The 18,545-nt window shown below is 40.4% G+C and overlaps 1 protein-coding gene across 4 annotated transcripts in view; it reads left to right on the plus strand.

Annotated features, from left to right (window-relative positions):
* LOC106566000 (voltage-dependent calcium channel subunit alpha-2/delta-2) overlaps positions 1-18,545 on the plus strand; it is a 329,019-nt gene that overhangs the window by 220,382 nt on the left and 90,092 nt on the right. For all 4 annotated transcript variants that reach the window (XM_045691870.1, XM_045691873.1, XM_045691872.1 and 1 more), the window contains one exon: positions 1,374-1,423. In XM_045691870.1, the coding sequence (XP_045547826.1) occupies positions 1,374-1,423 (50 nt within the window). The remainder of the gene's footprint in view (positions 1-1,373; positions 1,424-18,545) is intronic.

Raw genomic sequence — 18,545 nt, forward strand, 5'->3', positions numbered from 1 at the left:
AACCTATGACAATGCTTATTGAGGTCTTCTCCTCTGTGGAGCTGTCCTTTGACATGTAGTCATACAACACTTTGCTTATTGCTCTTCTTCGGTATCACACGCAAACAGAGACACATGTCGAGCCGAACCTTCTCACCCAGAACACACACTTACACACACACATGGATCCGCCTCACAAACACATTACATACCCAGCTCCCTCTTGACTAGCCTTACTGTTGTCTCACTTGGCTTGTGCTGCAATCCCTTCTTAAGTGGAACCTACCCCCGCTCTGTCTCACTATGAGCTTAACTCCTCTCTCTGGTGGCTGAAGACCTGGGTGTAGACCTCTGGTCCATGCTCTCTAGTTTCTATGTTGGGTTCTCTCCTCGTTGCTGTTGTCATGTTCTGCCCTACAACTGGAGGTGTCACAGTCTCTGGCAGGCAGCCAACACTAAGAAAATTAAGGAGCTACTGTTCTGAACAGTCATAGGAAGTGTGTGTGTGTGTGTGTGTGTGTGTGTGTGTGTGTGTGTGTGTGTGTGTGTGTGTGTGTGTGTGTGTGTGTGTGTGTGTGTGTGTGTGTGTGTGTGTGTGTGTGTGTGTGTGTGTGTGTGTGTGTGTGTGTGTGTGTGTGAGTGTGTGTGTGTGTGTGTGTGTGTGAGTCTGTGTGATTTATTAAAAACGCCAGGCATTCTTGTCTCTTAACATTCTGGGGATGTTGTCTCCATTTCGCGGCTCTTTGTATAAACACTCTGTGCTTTAATAACTTGGGGAGCGGCAGCAGTTATTGACCCAGAGTGAGTGTGTCTTTCCTCTCCTCCATCCCTAATCAGCAGTCCTGTTCTGTTCTGCCTGGGGTACAGCAGCAGCATCCTCAATGAGCCCCAACACACATTGCATTGACATCCTGCAGTAAAATGATGATGAGACTGGAGGTCAATGGCCAATTGTTTCCCCATAGCAACTTAATGGAAATCAATCACACAGTACACACACACACATGTGTACATGCCTACGCGTACACACACACACACACGAACACACACCACACACCACACACCACACACATACCACACACACGCACACACATACCACACACACAAACACACCTGTCTGCAGCAAATTACATAATGGCCAACACACGTAATGGGTACTAAATGCAATTTCCCCATAGAGAACAATCAGCATTCTGCTGAGGAGACATTTTAAAATCATAGCACTACATTTGCTCTAATAGCTTGAGATGATGAGACTTCGCTGGGCTGTTGTGTTATTTCACTTATGCATAGCAATATTACCTTTACAATACACACTACAATAGAACAGTTACATGTTGTTGGTTATTATCACTGTGTATCCACTGAACAGATTCTCTCACTTTGATCTTCAGGATTCTACTACGAGATTCCATCCATTGGAGCCATCAGAATTAACACACAGGTGATATATCCTTCCTTCAGTGTGTGTGTATATGTGCATTTGTGTGAATCCTTATTGTAACTTCAGGGTGTGTTTTCTAGGTCATGTTGAGTTCATTACTCTCTTTAAAGATAATTATGCACATTGTAGATAATGCCTTTAAATATTCCAATTACAAAATGACACAAGGAGGCTTGGAAAGAGCAATAGAGAGGGATAGATGGAGCTCTCTTCTGTCTTCTAGAGGAATAGAGAGGAAGTCACAGGGATAGGCTGATCTCTCTTCTGTCTTCTAGAGGAATAGAGAGGAATTCACAGGGATAGGCTGATCTCTCTTCTGTCTTCTAGAGGAATAGAGAGGAATTCACAGGGAGAGCTAGAGCTCTCTTCTGTCTTCTAGAGGAATAGAGAGGAAGTCACAGGGAGAGATAGAGCTCTCTTCTGTCTTCTAGAGGAATAGAGAGGAAGTCACAGGGAGAGATGGAGCTCTCTTTTGTCTTCTAGAAGAATAGAGAGGAAGTCACAGGGAGAGATAGAGCTCTCTTCTGTCTTCTAGAAGAATAGAGAGGAAGTCACAGGGAGAGATAGAGCTCTCTTTTGTCTTCTAGAAGAATAGAGAGGAAGTCACAGGGAGAGATAGAGCTCTCTTTTGTCTTCTAGAGGAATAGAGAGGAAGTCACAGGGAGAGATAGAGCTCTCTTCTGTCTTCTAGAGGAATAGAGAGGAAGTCACAGGGAGGAGATAGAGCTCTCTTGTCTTCTAGAGGAATAGAGAGGAAGTCACAGGGAGAGATAGAGCTCTCTTCTGTCTTCTAGAGGAATAGAGAGGAAGTCACAGGGAGAGATGGAGCTCTCTTTTGTCTTCTAGAAGAATAGAGAGGAAGTCACAGGGAGAGATAGAGCTCTCTTTTGTCTTCTAGAGGAATAGAGAGGAAGTCACAGGGAGAGATGGAGCTCTCTTATGTCTTCTAGAAGAATAGAGAGGAAGTCACAGGGAGAGATGGAGCTCTCTTCTGTCTTCTAGAAGAATAGAGAGGAAGTCACAGGGAGAGATAGAGCTCTCTTATGTCTTCTAGAAGAATAGAGAGGAAGTCACAGGGAGAGATGGAGCTCTCTTATGTCTTCTAGAAGAATAGAGAGGAAGTCACAGGGAGAGATGGAGCTCTCTTCTGTCTTCTAGAAGAATAGAGAGGAAGTCACAGGGAGAGATAGAGCTCTCTTATGTCTTCTAGAAGAATAGAGAGGAAGTCACAGGGAGAGATGGAGCTCTCTTCTGTCTTCTAGAAGAATAGAGAGGAAGTCACAGGGAGAGATAGAGCTCTCTTCTGTCTTCTAGAAGAATAGAGAGGAAGTCACAGGGAGAGATAGAGCTTTCTTCTGTCTTCTAGAGGAATAGAGAGGAAGTCACAGGGAGAGATAGAGCTCTCTTTTGTCTTCTAGAGGAATAGAGAGGAAGTCACAGGGAGAGATAGAGCTCTCTTTTGTCTTCTAGAGGAATAGAGAGGAAGTCACAGGGAGAGAGGGAGCTCTCTTTTGTCTTCTAGAGGAATAGAGAGGAAGTCACAGGGAGAGATAGAGCTCTCTTTTGTCTTCTAGAGGAATAGAGAGGAAGTCACAGGGAGAGAGGGAGCTCTCTTCTGTCTTCTAGCAGGTCTCAGTGAGACAGAGGCTTTCAGATCTGCTGTGTTGCCTAATCCACCCCTCCGTCCATTACACTACCCACACACACACACACATAGCTGATGCATTTACATTTACATTTTAGATGCAGCCTGTATTGCACAGTGTACTTAGTAACACATATCTGATAAAGACTGTGTTTCACAGTGTACTTAGTAACACATAGCTGATGCAGCCTGTGTTTCACAGTGTCGTTGGACAAACAGACAGGATGCTAGTTGGTTGGCCTGGGCCAGGCATGTAAAGAAGTCCCTGGTTGTAGCAACGCATTAACCCACAGAACGGTTAGCTTGGACCCTGGACCCTGGCCTCTACCTACCTGTGGCTCTGTTTCCCTTGGACCTCCTCAGCCTTTTTGCTGGCTGACTTTTATGTTTGCTAAATTGTTCTAGTCAGGTGTAACATTTCCCCTATATCCTGTGAAAAGGTATGCCTGTCATCATCCTGATGAAATATCTCCCTGTGGCGAGAGCGTTAAACGAGAGTTTTAGTGAGATGATAATAGAATAGGTTACGCCTGTCAGCACCTCAGTGTTCAGGCTATGAATAACAAACGGTCAAAGGCACGACACTAAAACAGCACTGTTCTCTGTGTGTTCACACTGGGCGACCCTCCTTGAGTATAAGATGGATACATATGGTTAGAGTTGTGCTATAATCAAATATACCATTATGTAAAAAGGGCATTATTTACTGACGATGTGAATAAGACCTCTTTTGCATACTAAAAGGCGCTGCAGGGTCAATCCGACGTCTGCATTGGACGTGCAGCATTTACAGTGATACAGTCTCAGCAGAATTCAGGGCATTCATAATTCTTGCACTTCGTGGAGCAGCGCAGAGCTGTTGTGAAGGAAGTTGTCAAGGAAGTGAGTTTGTGTTAATACAGGACCTCCCTCCCTCACCTACCGTCAACCAATCATGTCAATGTGGAGCTATACGGAGCCTCCGCATTTGGGAGGCACGCCGCAATCCGGTACAGGGCTCGATTTGGCCTCTGCGTGTCTCCAGAGGCTCCACACTTGCGTCACACCCTCCATACAGCGCCTCCGACCACATTTTCGGATCAGGCATGAATTGGCTTTAACTCCCTCTTTTGTACACGTGATCAGCGCAGTTTAACTACCTAGACCTTTAGTTGGATTAGGGTTGAATCTTCCTGAATACCTCACCCACAATTGAGATATATTGGAGTTGGTGAAGCGGTCACCAAAGCCTGTTGTTTTCTCATGATCAATTTGAACAGAAACAGCAGGGACTCACTGAGACATTCCACTGACATCTAGGATCAAACTCCCAAGGTCCAAAGGTTTCCTTATCAGATTTGGGTGATGTGACCTCCCCTGTCACACAGTCGCTGATTTCCCGCAATCCCCAATAACAGCATTCCATGGATCAATAAATATTCCAAAAACATCTTCGACGTTTTGAATCTATAAAATTAACCTACTACTTTCGTAAACACAGAGAGGTGTTTATACTGTGCAGTACTGTGGTTAACACAGAGAGGTGTTTATACTGTACACTACTGTGGTTAACACAGAGAGGTGTTTATACTGCACACTACTGTGGTTAACACAGAGAGGTGTTTATACTGTACACTACTGTGGTTAACACAGAGAGGTGTTTATACACTACTGTGGTTAACACAGAGAGGTGTTTATACTGTACACTACTGTGGTTAACACAGAGTGATGTTTATACTGTGCACTACTGTGGTTAACACAGAGAGATGTTTATACACTACTGTGGTTAACACAGTCAGATGTTTATACTGTACACTACTGTGGTTAACACAGAGAGGTGTGTATACTGTACACTTCTGTGGTTAACACAGACAGATGTTTATACTGTGCACTACTGTGGTTAACACAGAGAGGTGTTTATACTGTACACTACTGTGGTTAACACAGAGAGGTATTTATACACTACTGTGGTTAACACAGAGAGGTGTTTATACTGTACACTACTGTGGTTAACACAGAGAGGTGTTTATACTCTACTGTGGTTAACACAGAGAGGTGTTTATACTGTACACTACTGTGGTTAACACAGAGAGGTGTTTATACACTACTGTGGTTAACACAGAGAGGTATTTATACACTACTGTGGTTAACACAGAGAGGTGTTTATACACTACTGTGGTAAACACAGAGAGGTGTTTATACTGTACACTACTGTGGTTAACACAGAGAGGTGTTTATACTGTACACTACTGTGGTTAACACAGAGAGGTGTTTATACTGTACACTACTGTGGTTAACACAGAGAGGTTTTTATACACTACTGTGGTTAACACAGACAGATGTTTATACTGTACACTACTGTGGTTAACACAGACAGATGTTTATACTGTGCACAACTGTGGTTAACACAGAGAGGTGATTGTACTGTACACTACTGTGGTTAACACAGACGGATGTTTATACTGTGCACAACTGTGGTTAACACAGAGAGGTGATTGTACTGTACACTACTGTGGTTAACACTACCGATGTTTATACTGTGCACTACTGTGGTTAACACAGAGAGGTGTTTATACTGTACACTACTGTGGTTAACACAGAGAGGTGTTTATACTGTACACTACTGTTGTTAACACAGAGAGTTGTTTAAACTGTGCACTTCTCTGGTTAACACAGAGAGGTGTTTATACTCTACACTACTGTGGTTAACACAGAGAGGTGTTTATACTCTACTGTGGTTAACACAGAGAGGTGTTTATAAACTACTGTTGTTAACACAGAGAGGTGTTTATACTGTACACTACTGTGGTTAACACAGAGAGGTGTTTGTACTGTACACTACTGTTGTTAACACAGAGAGTTGTTAAACTGTGCACTTCTGTGTTTAACACAGAGAGGTGTTTATACTGTACACTGCTGTGGTTAACACAGAGAAATGTTTATATTGTGCACTACTGTGGTTAACACAGAGAGGTGTTTACACTGTACACTACTGTGGTTAACACAGAGAGGTGTTTATACTCTACTGTGGTTAAAACAGAGAGGTGTTTATACTGTACACTACTGTGGTTATCACATATAGGTGTCTATACACTACTGTGGTTAACACAGAGAGGTGTTTATACTGTACACTACTGTGGTTAACACAGTGAGGTGTTTATACACTACTGTGGTTAACACAGAGAGGTGTTTATACTGTACACTACTGTTGTTAACACAGAGAGTTGTTTAAACTGTGCACTTCTGTGGTTAACACAGAGAGGTGTTTATACTGTACACTGCTGTGGTTAACACAGAGAGGTGTTTATACTGTGCACTACTGTGGTTAAAACAGAGAGGTGTTTATACTGTACACTACTGTGGTTAACACAGAGAGGTGTTTATACTCTACTGTGGTTAACACTGAGAGGTGTTTATACACTACTATTGTTAAAACAGAGCGGTGTTTATACTGTACACTACTGTGGTTAACACAGAGAGGTGTTTATACTGTACACTACTATGGTTAACACAGAGAGGTGTTTATACTCTACTGTGGTTAACACAGAGAGGTGTTTATACTGTACACTACTGTGGTTATCACATATAGATGTCTATACACTACTGTGGTTAACACAGAGAGGTGTTTATACTGTACACTACTGTGGTTAACACAGTGAGGTGTTTATACACTACTGTGGTTAACACAGAGAGGTGTTTATACTGTACACTACTGTTGTTAACACAGAGAGTTGTTTAAACTGTGCACTTCTGTGGTTAACACAGAGAGGTGTTTATACTGTACACTGCTGTGGTTAACACAGAGAGGTGTTTATACTGTGCACTACTGTGGTTAACACAGAGAGGGGTTTACACTGTACACTACTATGGTTAAAACAGAGAGGTGTTTATACTGCAAACTACTGTGGTTAACACAGAGAGGTGTTTATACTGCAAACTACTGTGGTTAACACAGAGAGGTGTTTATACACTACTGTGGTTAACACACAGAGGTGTTTATACTGCACACTACTGTGGTTAACAAAGAGAGGTGTTTATACTGCACACTACTGTGGTTAACACAGAGAGGTGTTTATACACTACTGTGGTTAACACAGAGAGGTGTTTATACTGTATACTACTGTGGTTAACACATATAGATGTCTATACACTACTGTGGTTAACACAGAGAGGTGTTTGTACTGTACACTACTGTTGTTAACACAGAGAGTTGTTAAACTGTGCACTTCTGTGTTTAACACAGAGAGGTGTTTATACTGTACACTGCTGTGGTTAACACAGAGAAATGTTTATATTGTGCACTACTGTGGTTAACACAGAGAGGTGTTTACACTGTACACTACTGTGGTTAACACAGAGAGGTGTTTATACTCTACTGTGGTTAAAACAGAGAGGTGTTTATACTGTACACTACTGTGGTTATCACATATAGGTGTCTATACACTACTGTGGTTAACACAGAGAGGTGTTTATACTGTACACTACTGTGGTTAACACAGTGAGGTGTTTATACACTACTGTGGTTAACACAGAGAGGTGTTTATACTGTACACTACTGTTGTTAACACAGAGAGTTGTTTAAACTGTGCACTTCTGTGGTTAACACAGAGAGGTGTTTATACTGTACACTGCTGTGGTTAACACAGAGAGGTGTTTATACTGTGCACTACTGTGGTTAAAACAGAGAGGTGTTTATACTGTACACTACTGTGGTTAACACAGAGAGGTGTTTATACTCTACTGTGGTTAACACTGAGAGGTGTTTATACACTACTATTGTTAAAACAGAGCGGTGTTTATACTGTACACTACTGTGGTTAACACAAAGAGGTGTTTATACTGTACACTACTATGGTTAACACAGAGAGGTGTTTATACTCTACTGTGGTTAACACAGAGAGGTGTTTATACTGTACACTACTGTGGTTATCACATATAGATGTCTATACACTACTGTGGTTAACACAGAGAGGTGTTTATACTGTACACTACTGTGGTTAACACAGTGAGGTGTTTATACACTACTGTGGTTAACACAGAGAGGTGTTTATACTGTACACTACTGTTGTTAACACAGAGAGTTGTTTAAACTGTGCACTTCTGTGGTTAACACAGAGAGGTGTTTATACTGTACACTGCTGTGGTTAACACAGAGAGGTGTTTATACTGTGCACTACTGTGGTTAACACAGAGAGGGGTTTACACTGTACACTACTATGGTTAAAACAGAGAGGTGTTTATACTGCAAACTACTGTGGTTAACACAGAGAGGTGTTTATACTGCAAACTACTGTGGTTAACACAGAGAGGTGTTTATACACTACTGTGGTTAACACACAGAGGTGTTTATACTGCACACTACTGTGGTTAACAAAGAGAGGTGTTTATACTGCACACTACTGTGGTTAACACAGAGAGGTGTTTATACACTACTGTGGTTAACACAGAGAGGTGTTTATACTGTATACTACTGTGGTTAACACAGAGAGGTGTTTATACTGTACACTACTGTGGTTAACACAGAGAGGTGTTTATACACAACTGTGGTTAACACAGAGAGGTGTTTATACACTACTGTTGTTAACACAGAGAGGTGTTTGTACTGTACACTACTGTGGTTAACACAGAGAGGTGTTTATACACTACAGTTGTTAACACAGAGAGGTGTTTATACTGTACACTACTGTGGTTAACACAGAGAGGTGTTTATACACTACTGTGGTTAACACAGAGAGGTGTTTATACACTACTAAGGTTAACACAGAGAGGTGTTTATACACTACTGTGGTTAACATAGAGATTTGTTTATACTGTACACTACTGTTGTTAACACAGAGAGTTGTTTAAACTGTGCACTTCTGTGTTTAACACAGAGAGGTGTTTATACTGTACACTGCTGTGGTTAACACAGAGAAATGTTTATACTGTGCACTACTGTGGTTAACACAGAGAGGTGTTTATACTCTACTGTGGTTAACACAGAGAGTTGTTTATACTCTACCGTGGTTAACACAGAGAGGTGTTTATACTGTACACTACTATGGTTATCACAGATAGGTGTTTATACACTACTGTGGTTAACACAGAGAGGTGTTTATACTGTACACTACTGTGGTTAACACAGAGAGTTGTTTATACTCTACTGTGGTTAACACAGAGAGGTGTTTATACTGTACACTACTGTGGTTAACACAGAGAGGTGTTTATACTGTACACTACTGTGGTTAACACAGACAGATGTTTATACTGTGCACAACTGTGGTTAACACAGAGAGGTGATTGTACTGTACGCTACTGTGGTTAACACAGACGGATGTTTATACTGTGCACTACTGTGGTTAACACAGTGAGGTGTTTATACTGTACACTACTGTGGTTAACAAAGAGAGGTGTTTATACTGCACACTACTGTGGTTAACACAGAGTGGTGTTTATACACTACTGTGGTTAACACAGAGAGGTGTTTATACTGTATACTACTGTGGTTAACACAGAGAGGTGTTTATACTGTACACTACTGTGGTTAACACAGAGAGGTGTTTATACACAACTGTGGTTAACACAGAGAGGTGTTTATACACTACTGTTGTTAACACAGAGAGGTGTTTGTACTGTACACTACTGTGGTTAACACAGAGAGGTGTTTATACACTACTGTTGTTAACACAGAGAGGTGTTTATACTGTACACTACTGTGGTTAACACAGAGAGGTGTTTATACTGTACACTACTGTTGTTAACACAGAGAGTTGTTTAAACTGTGCACTTCTGTGGTTAACACAGAGAGGTTTTTATACTGTACACTGCTGTGGTTAACACAGAGAGGTGTTTATACTGTGGTTAACACAGAGAGGTGTTTATACTGTACACTACTGTTGTTAACACAGAGAGTTGTTTAAACTGTGCACTTCTGTGGTTAACACAGAGAGGTGTTTATACTGTACACTGCTGTGGTTAACACAGAGAGGTGTTTATACTGTGCACTACTGTGGTTAAAACAGAGAGGTGTTTATACTGTACACTACTGTGGTTAACACAGAGAGGTGTTTATACTCTACTGTGGTTAACACTGAGAGGTGTTTATACACTACTATTGTTAAAACAGAGCGGTGTTTATACTGTACACTACTGTGGTTAACACAAAGAGGTGTTTATACTGTACACTACTATGGTTAACACAGAGAGGTGTTTATACTCTACTGTGGTTAACACAGAGAGGTGTTTATACTGTACACTACTGTGGTTATCACATATAGATGTCTATACACTACTGTGGTTAACACAGAGAGGTGTTTATACTGTACACTACTGTGGTTAACACAGAGAGGTGTTTATACTCTACTGTGGTTAACACAGAGAGGTGTTTATACTGTACACTACTGTGGTTAACACAGAGAGGTGTTTATACTGTACACTACTGTGGTTAACACAGACAGATGTTTATACTGTGCACAACTGTGGTTAACACAGAGAGGTGATTGTACTGTACGCTACTGTGGTTAACACAGACGGATGTTTATACTGTGCACTACTGTGGTTAACACAGTGAGGTGTTTATACTGTACACTACTGTGGTTAACACAGAGAGGTGTTTATACTGTACACTACTGTTGTTAACACAGAGAGTTGTTTATACTGTACACTACTGTGGTTAACACAGAGAGGTGTTTATACTCTACTGTGGTTAACACAGAGAGTTGTTTATACTCTACCGTGGTTAACACAGAGAGGTGTTTATACTGTACACTACTATGGTTATCACAGATAGGTGTTTATACACTACTGTGGTTAACACAGAGAGGTGTTTATACTGTACACTACTGTGGTTAACACAGAGAGGTGTTTATACTCTACTGTGGTTAACACAGAGAGGTGTTTATACTGTACACTACTGTGGTTAACACAGAGAGGTGTTTATACTGTACATTACTGTGGTTAACAAAGACAGATGTTTATACTGTGCACAACTGTGGTTAACACAGAGAGGTGATTGTACTGTACGCTACTGTGGTTAACACAGACGGATGTTTATACTGTGCACTACTGTGGTTAACACAGAGAGGTGTTTATACTGTACACTACTGTGGTTAACACAGAGAGGTGTTTATACTGTACACTACTGTGGTTAACACAGAGAGTTGTTTATACTCTACTGTGGTTAACACAGAGAGGTGTTTATACTGTACACTACTAAGGTTATCACAGATAGGTGTTTATACACTACTGTGGTTAACACAGAGAGGTGTTTATACTGTACACTACTGTGGTTAACACAGAGAGGTGTTTATACTCTACTGTGGTTAACACAGAGAGGTATTTATACTGTACACTACTGTGGTTAACACAGAGAGGTGTTTATACACTACTGTGGTTAACACAGACAGATGTTTATACTGTACACTACTGTGGTTAACACAGAGAGGTGTTTATACTGTACACTACTGTGGTTAACACAGACAGATGTTTATACTGTACACTACTGTGGTTAACACAGAGAGGTGTTTATACACTACTGTGGTTAACACAGAGAGGTGTTTATACTGTACACTACTGTGGTTAACACAGAGAGGTGTTTATACTGTACACTACTGTGGTTAACACAGACAGATGTTTATACTGTGCACAACTGTGGTTAACACAGAGAGGTGTTTATACACTACTGTGGTTAACAGAGAGAGGGGTTTATACTGTACACTACTGTGGTTAACACAGAGAGGTAAGTATACACTACTGTGGTTAACACAGAGAGGTGATTGTACTGTACACTTCTGTGGTTAACACAGAGAGGTGTTTATACTGTACACTACTGTGGTTAACACAGAGAGGTGTATATACACTACTGTGGTTAACACAGAGAGGTGTTTATACACTACTGTGGTTGACACAGAGAGGTGTTTATACTCTACTGTGGTTAACACAGAGAGGGGTTTATACTGTATACTACTGTGGTTATCACAGATAGGTGTTTATACTGTACACTACTGTGGTTAACACAGAGAGGTGTTTATACACTACTGTGGTTAACAGAGAGAGGGGTTTATACAGTGCACTACTGTGGTTAAGACAGAGAGGTGTTTATACAGTACACTACTGTGGTTAACACAGAGAGGTGTTTTTACACTACTGTGGTTAACACAGAGATGTGTTTCTACTGTACACTACTGTGGTTAACACAGAGAGGTTTTCATACTCTACACTACTGTGGTTAACACAGAGAGGTGTTTATACACTACTGTAGTTAACACAGATAGGTGTTTATACTGTGCACTACTGTGGTTGACACAGAGAGGTGTTTATACACTGCTGTGGTTAACACAGAGAGGTGTGTATACTGTACACTACTGTGGTTAATACAGAGAAGTGTTTATACTGTACACTACTGTGGTTAACACAGAGAGGTGTTTATACTGTACACTACTGTGGTTAATACAGAGAAGTGTTTAGACACTACTGTGGATAACACAGAGAGGTGTGTATACTGTACACTACTGTGGTTGACACAGAGAGGTGTTTATACTGTGCACTACTGTGGTTAACAAGAGAGGTGTTTATACTGTACTCTACTGTGGTTAACACAGAGAGGTGTTTATACAGTACACTACTGTGGTTAACACAGATAGGTTGTTATACACTGCTGCGGTTAACTAAGAGAGGTGTTCATACTGTACACTACTGTGGATAACACAGAGAGGTTTTTATACACTACTGTGGTTAACACAGAGAGGTGTTTATACAGTACACTACTGTGGTTAACACAGATAGGTTGTTATACACTGCTGCGGTTAACTAAGAGAGGTGTTTATACTGTACACTACTGTTGTTAACACAGAGAGTTGTTTAAACTGTGCACTTCTGTGTTTAACACAGAGAGGTGTTTATACTGTACACTGCTGTGGTTAACACAGAGAAATGTTTATATTGTGCACTACTGTGGTTAACACAGAGAGGTGTTTATACTGTACACTACTCTGGTTAACACAGAGAGTTGTTTATACTCTACTGTGGTTAACACAGAGAGGTGTTTATACTGTACACTACTGAGGTTATCACATATAGGTGTTTATACACTACTGTGGTTAACACAGAGAGGTGTTTATACACTACTGTGGTTAACACAGAGAGGTGTTTATACACTACTGTGGTTAACATAGAGATTTGTTTATACTGTACACTACTGTTGTTAACACAGAGAGTTGTTTAAACTGTGCACTTCTGTGTTTAACACAGAGAGGTGTTTATACTGTACACTGCTGTGGTTAACACAGAGAAATGTTTATACTGTGCACTACTGTGGTTAACACAGAGAGGTGTTTATACTGTACACTACTGTGGTTAACACAGAGAGGTGTTTATCCTCTACTGTGGTTAACACAGAGAGGTGTTTAAACTGCACACTACTGTGGTTAACAAAGAGAGGTGTTTATACTGCACACTACTGTTGTTAACACAGAGAGGTGTTTATACACTACTGTGGTTAACACAGAGAGGTGTTTATACTGTATACTACTGTGGTTAACACAGAGAGGTGTTTATACTGTACACTACTGTGGTTAACACAGAGAGGTGTTTATACACAACTGTGGTTAACACAGAGAGGTGTTTATACACTACTGTTGTTAACACAGAGAGGTGTTTGTACTGTACACTACTGTGGTTAACACAGAGAGGTGTTTATACACTACTGTTGTTAACACAGAGAGGTGTTTATACTGTACACTACTGTGGTTAACACAGAGAGGTGTTTATACACTACTGTGGTTAACACAGAGAGGTGTTTATACACTACTGTGGTTAACACAGAGAGGTGTTTATACACTACTGTGGTTAACATAAAGATTTGTTTATACTGTACACTACTGTGTTAACACAGAGAGTTGTTTAAACTGTGCACTTCTGTGTTTAACACAGAGAGGTGTTTATACTGTACACTGCTGTGGTTAACACAGAGAAATGTTTATACTGTGCACTACTGTGGTTAACACAGAGAGTTGTTTATACTGTACACTACTGTGGTTAACACAGAGAGGTGTTTATACTCTACTGTGGTTAACACAGAGAGGTGTTTATACTGTACACTACTGTGGTTAACACAGAGAGTTGTTTATACTCTACTGTGGTTAACACAGAGAGGTGTTTATACTGTACACTAATATGGTTATCACAGATAGGTGTTTATACACTACTGTGGTTAACACAGAGAGGTTTTTATACTGTACACTACTGTGGTTAACACAGAGAGGTGTTTATACTCTACTGTGGTTAACAAAGAGAGGTATTTATATTGTACACTACTGTGGTTAACACAGAGAGGTGTTAATACACTACTGTGGTTAACACAGACAGATGTTTATACTGTACACTACTGTGGTTAACACAGAGAGGTGTTTATACTGTACACTACTGTGGTTAACACAGACAGATGTTTATACTGTACACTACTGTGGTTAACACAGAGAGGTGTTTATACACTACTGTGGTTAACACAGACAGATGTTTATACTGTACACTACTGTGGTTAACACAGAGAGGTGTTTATACTGTACACTACTGTGGTTAACACAGACAGATGTTTATACTGTGCACAACTGTGGTTAACACAGAGAGGTGATTGTACTGTACACTACTGTGGTTAACACAGACGGATGTTTATACTGTGCACTACTGTGGTTAACACAGAGAGGTGTTTATACTGTACACTACTGTGGTTAACACAGAGAGGTGTTTATACTGTACTGTGGTTAACACAGAGAGTTGTTTATACTCTACTGTGGTTAACACAGAGAGGTGTTTATACTGTACACTACTGTGGTTATCACAGATAGGTGTTTATACTCTACTGTGGTTAACACAGAGAGTGGTTTACACTGTACACTCCTATGGTTAACACAGAGAGGTGTTTATACTGCAAACTACTGTGGTTAACACAGAGAGGTGTTTATACACTACTGTGGTTATCACAGAGAGGTGTTTAAACTGCACACTACTGTGGTTAACAAAGAGAGGTGTTTATACTGCACACTACTGTGGTTAACACAGAGAGGTGTTTATACACTACTGTGGTTAACATAGAGAGGTGTTTATACTGTATACTACTGTGGTTAACACAGAGAGGTGTTTATACTGTACACTACTGTGGTTGACACAGAGAGGTGTTTATACTGTGCACTACTGTGGTTAACAAGAGAGGTGTTTATACTGTACTCTACTGTGGTTAACACAGTGAGGTGTTTATACAGTACACTACTTTGGTTAACACTTATAGGTTGTTATACACTGCTGCGGTTAACTAAGAGAGGTGTTCATACTGTAAACTACTGTGGTTAACACAGAGAGGTTTTTATACACTACTGTGGTTAACACAGAGAGGTGTTTATACAGTACACTACTGTGGTTAACACAGATAGGTTGTTATACACTGCTGCGGTTAACTAAGAGAGGTGTTCATACTGTACACTACTGTGGTTAACACAGAGAGGTGTTTATACACTACTGTGGTTAACACAGAGAGGTGTTTATACACTACTGTGGTTAACACAGAGAGGTGTTTATACACTACTGTGGTTAACATAGAGATTTGTTTATACTGTACACTACTGTTGTTAACACAGAGAGTTGTTTAAACTGTGCACTTCTGTGTTTAACACAGAGAGGTGTTTATACTGTACACTGCTGTGGTTAACACAGAGAAATGTTTATACTGTGCACTACTGTGGTTAACACAGAGAGGTGTTTATACTGTACACTACTGTGGTTAACACAGAGAGGTGTTTATACTCTACTGTGGTTAACACAGAGAGGTGTTTATACTGTACACTACTGTGGTTAACAAAGAGAGGTGTTTATACTGCACACTACTGTGGTTAACACAGAGTGGTGTTTATACACTACTGTGGTTAACACAGAGAGGTGTTTATACTGTATACTACTGTGGTTAACACAGAGAGGTGTTTATACTGTACACTACTGTGGTTAACACAGAGAGGTGTTTATACACTACTGTGGTTAACACAGAGAGGTGTTTATACACTACTGTTGTTAACACAGAGAGGTGTTTGTACTGTACACTACTGTGGTTAACACAGAGAGGTGTTTATACACTACTGTTGTTAACACAGAGAGGTGTTTATACTGTACACTACTGTGGTTAACACAGAGAGGTGTTTATACACTACTGTGGTTAACACAGAGAGGTGTTTATACTGTACACTACTGTTGTTAACACAGAGAGTTGTTTAAACTGTGCACTACTGTGGTTAACACAGAGAGGTGTTTATACTGTACACTGCTGTGGTTAACACAGAGAGGTGTTTATACTGTGCACTACTGTGGTTAAAACAGAGAGGTGTTTATACTGTACACTACTGTGGTTAACACAGAGAGGTGTTTATACTCTACTGTGGTTAACACTGAGAGGTGTTTATACACTACTATTGTTAAAACAGAGCGGTGTTTATACTGTACACTACTGTGGTTAACACAAAGAGGTGTTTATACTGTACACTACTGTGGTTAACACAGAGAGGTGTTTATACTCTACTGTGGTTAACACAGAGAGGTGTTTATACTGTACACTACTGTGGTTAACACATATAGATGTCTATACACTACTGTGGTTAACACAGAGAGGTGTTCATACTGTACACTACTGTGGTTAACACAGAGAGGTTTTTATACACTACTGTGGTTAACACAGAGAGGTGTTTATACAGTACACTACTGTGGTTAACACAGAGAGGTGTTTGTACTGTACACTACTGTTGTTAACACAGAGAGGTGTTTATACTGTACACTACTGTGGTTAACACAGAGAGGTGATTGTACTGTACGCTACTGTGGTTAACACAGACGGATGTTTATACTGTGCACTACTGTGGTTAACACAGAGAGGTGTTTATACTGTACACTACTGTGGTTAACACAGACGGATGTTTATACTGTGCACTACTGTGGTTAACACAGTGAGGTGTTTATACTGTACACTACTGTGGTTAACAAAGAGAGGTGTTTATACTGCACACTACTGTGGTTAACACAGAGTGGTGTTTATACACTACTGTGGTTAACACAGAGAGGTGTTTATACTGTATACTACTGTGGTTAACACAGAGAGGTGTTTATACACAACTGTGGTTAACACAGAGAGGTGTTTATACACTACTGTTGTTAACACAGAGAGGTGTTTGTACTGTACACTACTGTGGTTAACACAGAGAGGTGTTTATACACTACTGTTGTTAACACAGAGAGGTGTTTATACTGTACACTACTGTGGTTAACACAGAGAGGTGTTTATACACTACTGTGGTTAACACAGAGAGGTGTTTACTACACTACTATGGTTAACACAGAGAGGTGTTTATACACTACTGTGGTTAACACAGAGATTTGTTTATACTGTACACTACTGTTGTTAACACAGAGAGGTGTTTAAACTGTGCACTTCTGTGTTTAACACAGAGAGGTGTTTATACTGTACACTGCTGTGGTTAACACAGAGAAGTGTTTATACTGTGCACTACTGTGGTTAACACAGAGAGGTGTTTATACTGTACTACTGTGGTTAACACAGAGAGTTGTTTATACTCTACCGTGGTTAACACAGAGAGGTGTTTATAGTGTACACTACTATGGTTATCACAGAGAGGTGTTTATACACTACTGTGGTTAACACAGAGAGGTGTTTATACTGTACACTACTGTGGTTAACACAGAGAGGTGTTTATACACTACTGTTGTTAACACAGAGAGGTGTTTATACTGTACACTACTGTGGTTAACACAGAGAGGTGTTTATACTGTACACTACTGTGGTTAACACAGAGAGGTGTTTATACTGTGCACAACTGTGGTTAACACAGAGAGGTGATTGTACTGTACACTACTGTGGTTAACACAGACGGATGTTTATACTGTGCACTACTGTGGTTAACACAGAGAGGTGTTTATACTGTACACTACTGTGGTTAACACAGAGAGGTGTTTATACTGTACACTACTGTGGTTAACACAGAGAGTTGTTTATACTGTACACTACTGTGGTTAACACAGAGAGGTGTTTATACTACTACTGTGGTTAACACAGAGAGGTGTTTATACTCTACTGTGGTTAACACAGAGAGGTGTTTATACTGTACACTACTATGGTTAACACAGATAGGTGTTTATACACTACTGTGGTTAACACAGAGAGGTGTTTATACTGTACACTACTGTGGTTAACACAGAGAGGTGTTTATACTCTACTGTGGTTAACACAGAGAGGTGTTTATACTGTACACTACTGTGGTTAACACAGAGAGGTGTTTATACTGTACACTACTGTGGTTAACAAAGACAGATGTTTATACTGTGCACAACTGTGGTTAACACAGAGAGGTGATTGTACTGTACACTACTGTGGTTAACACAGACGGATGTTTATACTGTGCACTACTGTGGTTAACACAGAGAGGTGTTTATACTGTACACTACTGTGGTTAACACAGAGAGGTGTTTATA

Source organism: Salmo salar, chromosome ssa12, assembly GCF_905237065.1.
Source record: "Salmo salar chromosome ssa12, Ssal_v3.1, whole genome shotgun sequence".
In the NCBI taxonomy this organism is placed as follows: domain Eukaryota; kingdom Metazoa; phylum Chordata; class Actinopteri; order Salmoniformes; family Salmonidae; genus Salmo; species Salmo salar.